General features: G+C 31.6%; 1 protein-coding gene across 2 annotated transcripts in view; it reads left to right on the top strand.

The window, feature by feature from the left end:
• The first annotated feature begins 5,206 nt into the window (after window positions 1-5,206).
• The window catches only part of LOC126781296 (pseudouridylate synthase RPUSD2-like), a 424,481-nt gene continuing 416,497 nt past the window's right edge, over window positions 5,207-13,190 (top strand). Inside the window, exon 1 of one of the 2 annotated variants that reach the window (XM_050506215.1) lies at window positions 5,207-5,524. In XM_050506215.1, coding sequence (XP_050362172.1) covers window positions 5,246-5,524 — 279 coding nt within the window. In that variant the 5' untranslated portion in view covers window positions 5,207-5,245. The remainder of the gene's footprint in view (window positions 5,525-13,190) is intronic. The other variant, XM_050506216.1, reaches the window with a different exon arrangement.

Raw genomic sequence — 13,190 nt, 5'->3', positions numbered from 1 at the left:
TTATAGCTCAAGTTCATTGTTACAAACGACACGAGACGTTCATTGTTACAGGATTTTATAAACTTTGTCTGTTTATCTGTTAAAATATATTTCATAACATAATCTTGACACTATTTCTTAACCAATATCGAAAACTAACTAACCATTTGTGCAGGCCATCATTTAGCGCTCAAGTGTGGTTGGTGTACTCGATATAAACATAATCGTTTCGATTGTAACCATTGTTGAAGTCAGAAACTATTCGTAGCTAGTCACTGTTCACCTCTTTCTACGCATCTAATTAGATATATCTTTATGTTTTATTTAAATATTCGATTTATGATCATGAAAAAAAAAACTTTTGTAAGTGTAAGAATTCCGTATGTACTTACATATTTTCTTTCCGCGTTCATTATAAAGCATCTGATGAATTGTGAAGCTCTTGGAGTTGAAGTTGTTTTTTTAATGAGATAGGTAAGAGGACTGGCAAATGGGCTACCTGATGGTAAATGGTCACCATCGCCCATAGACATTGTCAATGTTAGAAATATCAACCAATCTTTACATCGGCAATCTTAGTTCCCAAGGTCGCTAGGAAAGTTAGGAACTAAGATGTTATGTCCCTTGTGCCTGTACAGTGGCCACTCACCCTTCAAACCCGAACACAACAATACTGAATATTGCCGTTTCGAACAACTGATGAGTGGGTACCATTTTTATTTTATTTTTATCGCAGGAAAAACGCGTTACGCGTTGCCCCCACGGAAACAGTGGGGGGATATGTGAAGCTCGCCGGTGTCCAAAGCGCCGAGTGCGCCCCGAACATCGGAATATCCACTAAGAAACCAGCGGTAACCTTTTCGTCTTAGCGAGGAGCGCCACGGGATCGCTTTCGCATTCTACCGTGGATGATGAGTGGGTACCTACCCAGATGGCCTTGCACAAAGTTCTACCATCAAGATCGTAATTGGTAGAATCTAACTTTCTTTGTTTAAGGTACGCTAAGTAATTTAGATATGTCTCGATACGTAGCATACAAACGTTTTATCTCGTATCGTGAAACAATGGGATTGTATTGAACCCTTGTACCGCTCAAGTGGCAACTAATTTATGGTCGAGGTGGGCAACCGTGCCGATAGTTACGGCCGGACGCTAATCTGACTGACACGATGAAATTTGTACTGCTCGGATTAGTTTGACTATTTGTATACAATTTCTTGAAAGGGTTAAAGTTAAGATACTAAACGCAAAAAATACAGCATTCCACAGTCCATCAGTGGAAGTCATTCACAGTGGCGATTCCAAGATACACACCTCGTTTTACGAAAATAATGTACCAAAAACTTCGGTGCTGCGTTCAATTTCTGATATTATAAAATTGCCATCTAATTGGATTATGAAAAGAAAGAAGGTATATCCACAAGTGCGGGCGCACACACTTGCACTGCTATGTATGACCATGTTCCAATTTCAAGTGTACCGGTGATTACAGAACACAATGTAACTAAAAATAACTTTAAGGTTAAGGAATTTAAAGTTAAGAGTAATTAATACTAGTTTACGGTATTTAATATGTTAACACTAGAAACTACGTAATATGTACGTAACTCAATAAAAACGATACTCAATTTGTATTTGTTATAAAAACTAGCTGATTATTATAATATATTATAATATAAAAAAAACACGTACATGTACACACAACACACACATACACAGCCCTTCAAAATTAAACTGTAATAAAAACATACACAGAAACGGTCTTTCAAAACCAACTTCTCAAAGCTGAATTTTATATTTTGATTATCACTAACAGTCATATCATTACAATTCTGTAATTAAACACAAATTATGCAAATGAGAAGTCAGTGAGTTTGAACCTAAAATCATTATTTACGATTCAGGTGTTCTAACTACTAGACCATTATCATCTCGACTATTATTTGTAATTTTGTAGTAATTAAAAGAGTAACTTTAGAGTTACATAAGATCATATAATATTTTAACGTCGGCCTGACTGGTGTCCTGCACTCTCTCTGTGAAAGCGAGATTGTCTATGACATATGGCGGGAAAAACCACCGCTAATACATTTTCCACTATCATTTCAAACCACACGATTCTTATCTTTTCAAGTCACGAAATAAGCGTTTACATTTTGTATAATTGGTCTCATAAATCCTTGCTTATATATAGTATACCTACATATAAAAAAATCTTTATTCATAACAGAGATTGAACATAGTAATGAATACGAAAAGATTTAAAAAAAATTATATATATAATAATTACATGTTGTTTACACAATTAATATGATTGTTTAAAAAAAACTCAATTATAAGGATTTTAAATTAAATAATAAATTTTGCATATGTTAACAGAATATCGAAGAATATTTTAGTTCCTTTACGAAGTCTGAAAATTAAATCTTGCAAATCACCTTTGCTGTCATTGCGCCGCTAGCTGTGGGATTTAAGATAGTATAATACATCCAATGCGCTTGTTATTCCACTTAAGTTTAAAAAAGGAGAACTGAAAGCTGCACGACACCTTGGGAAAGGCGTATGTCCAGCTGTGAACTACGACTTAGGGAATAATGGTAATGATGACGATAATATCAAATATTGACAATTTTGTTGTCAGACTTGGCCGTCACACTGATCTTCTCAAACTAAGGTTGGCAGCGGGTTGGTGAATACGCATGTGATAGATTCAATCTAATATATTATGCAGTTATGTCAAGACACGTACGATTTCATTTAAATTCATAAACCTCCATTCGTAAACCTCCTTACTAAGTATATCATGAACACATACACACTTTTATATATGTGTGTGTTATTACTTTCTCTACGTATTTCCCGCGAACTTCATTGCCCGGTCCAAAGATCCGACAACTATTTAGACGTCTCCATTTGTCACGTCGTCAGATCATTTAGTTGATACTTTACAGACGTCGCCAACCCTAAGCGATTACCGCGTAGACAATCGACTGAGTGGACACTGAGGACATATTTCATGCGTTAATGATATCTGTTTTAGTGTTGCCATGCAGAAAAAATGCCAGCCATTTAAGAAAATGCGTACTGGCAACTTTTTTCATCATAATAATATTATTTTACCTATATGATTAAATACTGATCTGTAGCCTTAAGATTCATAAGCTTTTCTTGCTTCTTTTGAACTGATCCTTATCAATATACCTCGTTGTATATTGGATAGAAGAGAAGTTTGTTACGCTTTATTGAGTGGGAAAATAGCAGCTGAAATACGGATGACGCGGCATTTCTGTAATAACTATCGGGCACAAAACGATTTTTTTGTAAGGAAGTGATAATACATATCATCATATATTTATTAACGCAAAATTTTGTACAACTTTTAAAGCATCCTAAAAAGGTAAACAAACCAATATATAACATTATCATCATTATGTACAATACCATTAATATGCAATTATAATACCATATACCGTATATATTTTTTAAAACATGATATATGGATTCTAACGATACATCCAAATTTGTTCAGGAATTTAAAAGTTATAGTGGAATAAAGAAACTCATATAATATGTGCAAAAATGGATCCTGAAAACATTATATATATTATATGTTTTTTTTACTTATTACACGAAGTAACGCCAACTGCATAGGACTCAATTATATACAATTTTAACTTTTATTATATCAATATTAAAATAAATCTAACAAAATATTTATGATTACTATGTAAAACTTTAAAATCGGGTTATTTTCGGGTAATATGTAATTTGTAAATAGCTCAAGCAATATTTGGATTTTTATATGATATTTTAAACTATGAAACGGTAAACATCACAAGCAATTTAAATAGAAACTGATAGCTCAAAGGCTAGCTTTTCCATTCAAATTTCTATTTATGTAACAGCTTCATTTTTTCCTAACCCCGTTTTACATGTAAATAAGCCGATGGGGTTAACTGTCTACAAGCGGTTCTTCGGCTGTTTTCTATGAAAACGACCGATGTTTTTGTTGAGTGAAACCTTTTACTTTCGTTGATTGTGTTGTTAAACCATTTTGCCGGGATGAAAGACAAATTTTATTTCACGTTTCGAAATACAACTGTTTCATTTCATCGTCTTGTTAATTTAGCATTGGTAGGTAAATGCGTGACAAATAAAATAAAATGTAGTTGTATAAAATTATTATGATTGCCTTGCAATTGATTAATTAATTAAGATATCTGTTTATGTGAAAATAAATTATAAATTATAGCTGCCAACTAATTAATTAAAATGTTTTTATTTACAACAAACTTTATAAGTCATTTTTTTGTATCGTACAGTGTAGTTAAAAATATATTTTTTAGGTAAGTACATTATTGACTACTGCCTAATAACTAATATCAGTTTTTTGAACTATAATAATCAAAAGTAAAATAATTAAAGAATAAATTTTGCTAAAATAAATTGCATTGAAACATAATTTAAAAATGCCGCGCCATCTATTGCGTAATGTAATCAACGTATAAAACACCTCATACCATTACTCATTTGAAATTTTATATAGCTTAATTTAAAACGTAATAATATTTAAGTAATAACCAATATTAAACAATAACTAAATATTATCTGACAAAATGTTGTTAATCGATTATTCATAATAAGATATTATTCTTATTGGTATTTTTATTAAGCTTCTTAGTAACTGGCAACATATTACCATGTTTTGACTTTTGGGTTTGACATGCCGCTATAATTTGTAACGGAGGGATAACCTACAATATTGTGATTATAAAAACTTTTTCTGTGATATTTAAGTGAATATTAATAAGAAACTATATAAAATCAAACATTTCAAATAATTCGCATACATCAGTGCACTTATTGCTTTCTGTAAATAGCCTGTTCTAACATAGTGTTATCGTTAAAAAAAGTTCTATATAAAATTATTATTAATGCTAAATAAATAATTATATTACTTATACATATAATTAATATTAACGCTACAGACTTAAATTATTTGAATTGAGAACATAAACTTTATCATAGTGCTTAATATTAATAAGTATTTATATGCCAGGTTTTATTATAATATCAGATGTAAAATTGCTTTTACAATTATATTTTATATATATATAATAATATAATAAATATAATTAAACTCTAACATTAATATATTTACATGATTAACGGGTTAAACATTTTATTTAATTTAAAAAGAAGCTTTTATAAAAAACTAATATTCTTTTTGCCGCAGCCTAGAGACAACTTTTGGCATCTATCAAAAATGGCAAATTATTGTCCTAAAGTGAAAAGTGATTTTATTTTGGAACAAAGTCCAGTGAAGAAAGTGAAACATGAGAAGTCGCTTGAGACTTCAGTGAAACAGAGAACTGTAGCAACTATGTGTGGTTCTTGGCGACCGGACGAGACGGATGGTGGTATTATATTCGTCTTTAAGACCAGGGATCCGGGACTGAGTCCTAATCCAAGGAATGAGTGTGATTTCCCCGAGAACATCGAAGACTTCTGGGAGGCGAGTCTTGTAAACGTCGATATTGTACAGGTAAGTCTATATAAATGCTTCAACTATACACATATAAATATTCTTCAGTAAATATTACAGTTAATTATTAAATAATTAATATACTTTATAAATAATTAAAGGAAATTAATAAAGACAATTTCTTATTCTAACTACATTTTAAAATTTTTGTAACTTACGCCATCTATTGAAACACCCTGGAACTGTTAGCAATAGTGGCCTAATGATAAATAGTTCTGCAATTTTTTCGTAGATGGCGTTAACTATAATATTTTTTTTTAATTTATATGCTTTCATTTGTCTACATATTCTGTTTTTCTTTACTTTATTATGACTAAACCACCACTCGTTATGAAGCTTATCATTTAAATATCATAGGACCTGTTTATGGAAATTACGTGATTTGCAGGTAAACTGTTTCGTTGTTGATGAAGACGCTGAGGACAGCTATTTAATAATTTAAAAAAAGTGTGCTTAGCATATCTTAGTTACAGTTCACTATTTTTCCAGTAGATGTCGCTGTTTTCATATGTTACACCGTGAAGCTAGATTGATATGAAAATAATTTTTTTTTTCAAAAAAACTTATAAATATTAAAAAAAGTAAAGTAACAGCCTATTAATGTCCCACTGCTGAGCTAAGGCCTCTTTTCCCTTTTGAGGAGAAAGTTTGGAGCTTATTCCATATATACCATAATACTATTTCTATAATAATATTATATTTATGTTATTATATAAATATTCTTATGGTAAAAATAAAACAACTATGGAATTCTTTCATTTTGGCAAATTGTTTTACAATTAATCGTTTTTTTTATTTTCATATTTATCAATAACTTTGATTTATTATTAGGATATTAAGTACCGTGAATCTTAATTTATTGAAATTAATATATTTTAAAATCACCGCAAGTACTTATAGAGATAATCTATCAGTTTAAAAAAAATACAAACTAATCCATTAATTTAACTTTCCCGTTTCGTTTGTAGATTAAAATGTTAGTTTCATTTAAAAAAAATGTAACGTAACAGCCTGTTAATGTCCCACTGCTGGGCTAAGGCCTTCTCTCCCTTTTGAGGAGAAGGTTTTGAGCTTATTCCACCACGCTGCTCCAATGCGGGTTGGTAGAACACACATGTGGCATAACTTCAATGAATTAGACACATGCAGGTTTCCTCACGTTTTTTTCCTTCACCGTCAAGCACGAGATGAATTATAAAAACAAATTAAGCACATGAAAATTCAGTGATGCTTGCCCGGGTTTGAACCCACGATCATCGGTTAAGATTAACGCATTCTAACCACTAGGCCATCTCGGCTTTTAAAAGTCGAGTTTCATTTATTTATCATAAAATTATGTGTTTAATTAATGAATGTGTGGCCGTCTTGAAAAGTCGCGCACATTATGTTAAGTCTGAACGTGTTTTTATTATTACACGTGTAAGTGTAGTGACTGTTGATGGTCTTTAATAAATAAATATATAAAAGTTAAAAGTCAAAATAACTGTCGATGTAATTTAGTTTTTTATATAAAATTACTTGTTAAATAATCTCTTGTGATAATTACGATTTATCAACGTTAAATACATTATTTTAAAGATGACTCATATAATATATATGTATATAAATTATAAATACGATATTTTATCGTTACTGTTATATTGTGACGATTTTTTCCTACTAATATTATTTCCGTATGTTTGTGAGCTTGTATCTTTGTTACTCTTTCTCGCAAAAAATACCAATGAACGGGTTTGGACGAAATTTGTAATAGAGATAGCTTATACCTGTTCCCTCCCCCCCTCACACGTTGGTATATGTAAAAAAAAACATAGTATGTGTACAGTACAGTAACAGCCTGTTATTGTCCCACTGCTGGGCTAAGGTCTCATCTCCCTTTTTGAGGAGAAGGTGTAGAGCTTATTACACCACTATAGTATGTGTACTGAAGAGAAACACCAAAGAAAAATCATTTAATAAAATTAATTTAGAAAATGTAAATTTAATAATTTAATAACGTAGTGTAGGACGCCCTGTGGCAAGATGGGCCGACGATTTAAAAAAGGTGGCAGGTTCGGGATGGATGCGGACTGCCCAAGATCGGGATGGTTGTGCGTTCTATGGGGGAGGCTTTCGTCTAGCAGTGGACGGCAAAAGGCTGAAATGAAATGAAATGAAATTTAATAATGGACATAAATTGAACTAATTTGTTTACTTAACATTTAAATTATAGTAACGTGACATTTTAAGTTTATAATTTAAATGTTAAGATGACGTTTTAAAATGTTTTACATAGAAAATGGTCGTTAAATGGGCTGTTTTCTATGTATAAGGATAAAACTAAAAAGGAAAACAATATTATTGCTCTAACAAATTCCGTAAAACGCTAAAAGCCCGCTGAGAACGCACCACGGGTTCCTTATATTCTCTTAATGAAGGCGGATTGCCCTAACTCACATACGATGTGGACTATTTCGTAATAACCTATAGTACAAAAGTATTTTTCGAAAGATTTATTAATCAAAATATATTCTATTTCAGTGGGCTCTCGAAAAGAACCGTCTAGAAACAGTAGTTATTCTTTTCTTTTTTAAATATAATACAGCTTATATATCTTGGAAATAAAAATAAACACTCCACCTTTTTATAATCTATACATAATATTGTATTTAGTAATGTTTTATTTTAAATAACAACAGAAATTATGATTAAGTATGTCAGGTACCTTATGTACTTTTCCGTACTCCTAATAATGTGTATGCGAAATTTCGTCATGATTGGTTGAATAGTTAAGACGTGACAGCGTAACAAATAAATAAACAAACAAACTCATTTTTGCATTTATAATATAAGTAAAGATGCCTGAAAAACTTATGGATATGTTAATATAATTACAACAGTTTTATAACATTCATATAAACGTTACGCGAACAAATAGATTACGAACAAAAACAACCAATTATTTTATATAAAACATCTATCAAGCACTCTGTAAGTTCAAATAATTTACTGGTGCTAGAGCTTTGTGCAAGCTCGTCTGGGTAGGTACCACCCACTCATCAGATATTCTACCGCAAAACAGCAGTACTTGTTATTGTTGTGTTCCGGTATGAAGGGTGAGTGAGTCAGTGTAATTACAGGTACAAGGGACATAAAATCTTAGTTCCCAAGGTTGGTGGCGCATTGGCTATGTAAGCGATGGTTGACATTTCTTACAATGCCAATGTCTAAGGGCGTTTGGTGACCACTTACCACCAGGTGGCCCATATGCTCGTCCGCCTTCCTATTCTATAAAAAAATAAACTGTTTTTGTACACGCATTTGAAAGTCTAAACGATAACAGCTAAATAGGATGACGATATAAAAAAAAAAAAATCTTTGCTACTTTAAAACAAAAAACTAAATGCAATGCTCTTGAATATAATTAATTTTCCAATATGATAGAAATGATTGTCTATAAAATTTGCTCTAAAATTATCACGATCACACTCACTATCACTCTGTAAAAATTATGTCTCAAGTTGTCTGTCTATCTTTAAAATGTACCTCCAGTATTTAGACCTCTTTTTTTACATTCAACCTAATAATTTGACTTTGTAGAATTTTCGGGTCATCTTTGTAAATGATCTTAAGTAGGCCTTCATGTTTTTGAGGACATCTAATGTACTGCCTTTCATGTTATGAAATGCTTAATATATTCATCTCGTTTGAAAATCAAACGTTTACCTAGGTATCCATAAATAATATGTCAAATACCCTTAAAGAAAATGTAAAGTAGGTACTTTCCCACTGGGTCAAAGGTCTCCTCTCCATTCAAGAGGAAGATTTGGACCTTATCACATGAATAAGTAGTGGTAGTAAGTGGTGCTTGCCTGGATTTGAACTTTCGATCTTTGGTTAAAATCGACATGTTCACCTGTATCTATTGGGCCATCTCGGCTTATTGTACCTCCCAGTAAAGGCCCTTCGCGTGACTATTTAAAAAGTTTTTTTTTAATGTTTTGAGCATCTTAGTTCACCTTTTAATATTTGTGGATCAAATCTTGCAAATGAACCTTACCGATTGAGTCAAAATTTTGCACATATTTGGGCATGGTGGCAAGGCAATCTTGAATACTATAAAAGTAAAAAAGTAAAGTAACAGACTGTGAATGTCCCACTGCTGGGCTAAGGCCTCTTCTCCTTTTTTTTTGAGGAGAAGGTTTGGAGCTTATTCCATCACGCTGCTCCAATGCGGATTGGTTGAGTACTTTGTTCGTAAATAATTATACTTGTTGTAGTACGAAGGCTAGATAATAGTTGTATGTTTTTACATTTTTTAATAATTACACTCATTGGTTATCGTTTGTCACAAAATTTCCCAACAAAAAAACTTGCCTCAAATAAGTATATAATGAATAATTTATATACTGCGTTCATTCAAGTAAAGTTTCTATATTTTTACCTACTAATAGTAAATTAATATAAAGAAATGCGTGTTGTAATTCATTATACACGTTTAATTAAATAAATAAATAAAAAAAGAGATGGTCCAGTGGTAAGAACGCGTGAATATTAATCGATGATCGTGGTTTCAAACCCGGGCAAGCACCACTGTGCTTAATTTGTGATTATCATTCATCTCGTGCTTGAAGGCGAAGGAAAACATCGTGAGGAAACCTGCATGTGTCTAATTTCACTGAAATTCTACCACATGTGTATTCCACCAACCCGCATTGGAGCAGCGTGGTGGAATAAGCTCTAAACCTTCTGCTTAAAAAGGGAGAGGAGGCCTTAGCCCGGCAGTGGGACATTCAGACTGTTAATGTTTAATTAAATCCAAATGCTACTTCAGTCATTTTAAAATTAATTTACTCTCGTAATGAGGGTCACTTAGTTAATTTTTCGTTTCGCTTATTAAAATAAAAAAGATTCGGGCCTTCTTTGGTCTACGAATAAGAGTTAATATTTAAAAGTCGCGGTTGATGGAAGTATGATGAACTGAAAGCTTGGAAATGTATTAGAAGAAGAATAAATATCTTCAATTTACAAAAAATATTGTAAAAAACATTAAAAGTTTATCGAAATTATTAATCATATTTAATTATCTACAGATCTATAAATGACTTGATTTAATATAATAAAATTGTGACCGTTGAGAAAAAAATATAATTAATTGATGAAAATTAGCCCCATAACAGTACCCTAAATTATGTACTAACAAGTTCTCATGCAGGAACTTTTAAAAACTAATATAAAAGATGCAGATTACGAAGTTCTTGCATTCGATACTTAGAATTTATTTCCGAAAGAATTGACGATATTGTTAATTTCACTCAACACTATGCTTATCTTGGGCATGTGGTCGAATTCGACAAAGGTTGTATGTCCAAGATTTATTCCGAACGACGAGTTTGAAGCATCCTAAACCCGGCTTAACATGTCCATAATAAATGAAACCTCTGAAGCCAAAAGCATTCATGATCCGCTGAATATGAAATTAATGACGGATTAGGATGGATTTAGTTAGATGCATTTAGAGAGTTTATCAAGCATCTAGTACTTCCTTATTTAACTAATTTTAATAACGAAAATAACAGATGATGTATTAAAAGCATACATTTTTGTATTTAATAAAAAATAAATTTTAGAGAAAAAATTAAGAAGTACAGATCTAATTAAAGTTGCCACAGTGCGCTGGCTTCAAAAGTGTAATTTTGCTACTGAGTAAGTGCCTCTCCAAAGTTGGTTTAACTTTTGAGAAAATATTTTGTAGGTAATACAGTTAAAAATAGTGTAAAAAATATCTAAGATGTCTAAATTTAAATATTTAAGCGAAGTCTTCAAATTCGATACTATCGTAGGTTTTATTTTACATACATTTAAACATAACTTTAAATGAAACGTCTTCCATTATATGCAAGAATCGTTTCGAATGTTAAATCAGAAGAATTCGATCAATTTACCTCTGGAGTTTCTGCGACATCGTCGATTTGAATCAAATCGTTTGGTTTCGCGTCAATTTTTCTTATTCACAGACCGTAAAACACCCGGTGGAATAAAACTTTCAATTCCTCCATTGGAAATATCGTTTGATTGTCCTAAAAGACGTTCAGGCTAACGAGTCAGAGCATAGTTAAGTGGAGCATTTTGAAGGATCATTTATAGTCTCAATTGTGGGAAATAGATAAGATGTTCACCATGAACTTATATGGTATTTTCCTTTTTTTTTCATTTTTGTAAAATATTTTCGAATTGGTGCCATTCGTTAACTCTGATACATGATTATCTCATATCCCATCGCCATTTGTTTGGGTGTAGGGTCAGGGTTATTCAGAATCTGTAAGCCATACCTATCAATGTTAAAGATTTTATTCATGTTATTTATTTGGTAGTAGTTTCTGCTCGCGGCTTCGCCTGTGTGTTTGTGCGTGTAAAGATGTTAATTTAAGTTATCCTGGATACCTTTCTGGACCCCAACAACATGTATGCACATAATAATCGGTTGAGTAGTTAAAGACTTAAAAACTTTTTGCATTTAAAATATGAGTTAAAAAATCGTTTTTATTATTTGTGCCCAGAGAGACTAATCAGAATGTGTACGAGGTTGTGATATTTTCTCTATGAAAAAAATAAATAAATAAATAGCTCGTTCGTAAGTCTCAGATGCCAGTGAATATTTTTTCAACCACGTACATTTCCATGTAGTGGAACAACATGAGAGATTCCTCTATCCGCTTTTTGAATTACATGAGTGTCTGCTCTTGGATTTTTACAGGGAGAATTCTGTTGAAATTTAAAATCACTTAATTCATACAAAAATATGGACCGTGAAGTAATTTATAAAGTTAAGGACTAGATCGGTTGCTCGATTTTTAAAATGATTCGATTTCTCTTTTATATATATATATATATATAATAGTGTATTAATCCAGTATATATATATATATATATATTATATTCTATTCTATATTTTTACTTTTTTCGGTTAAAATAAAATATTATTTATTCAAGGTGAATCTTAAGCACTTTTGAGTCGATTTAAAGAATTTCGGTGAATTTGATGCTTCAAACGGTTCAGTTCAATAATCTACAAAAAAATTAGTAGTTAGTTACTTCTTTACTCAAATGCTTTTTTAATCATATACACGATAATCTTTATTTGTCCTGCGTGGAAATCAAAGAAATCGAGCCCTACGGTTTTTATCATCTACACATTCTTGTATTGTATAAGAAGCTTTATTAAATATACTTTTTTAATAAATTAAATAAAAACTTATTTCAATACGTATTTGTTTGTAAAAATATTTTTAACCCATTTACTTAATTCTTATGATATTGTTTTGATTTGAAATGATGTTTATTACTTAATGAGTAAATAAGATTCATACGGTAGATCGTTTTACAAATTATGATCTATAAATTTTTACTGGTGGTAGGGCTTTGTGCAAGCTCGTCTGGGTAGGTACCACCCACTCATCAGATATTCTACCGCAAAACAGCAATACTTGATATTGTTGTGTTCCGGTTTGAAGGGTGAGTGAGCTAGTGTAATTACAGGCACAAGGAACATAAAATCTTAGTTCCCAAAGTTGGTGGCGCATTGGCTATGTAAGCGATGGTTGACATTTCTTACAATGCCAATGTCTAAGGGCGTTTGGTGACCACTTACCATCAGGTGGCCCATATGCTCATCCACCTTCCTATT

Source organism: Nymphalis io, chromosome 3 (genome assembly GCF_905147045.1).
Source record: "Nymphalis io chromosome 3, ilAglIoxx1.1, whole genome shotgun sequence".
Lineage (NCBI taxonomy): Eukaryota > Metazoa > Arthropoda > Insecta > Lepidoptera > Nymphalidae > Nymphalis > Nymphalis io.
Note: the sequence above shows the minus strand (reverse complement) of the source record. Positions and strands in the feature narration are given on the sequence as shown.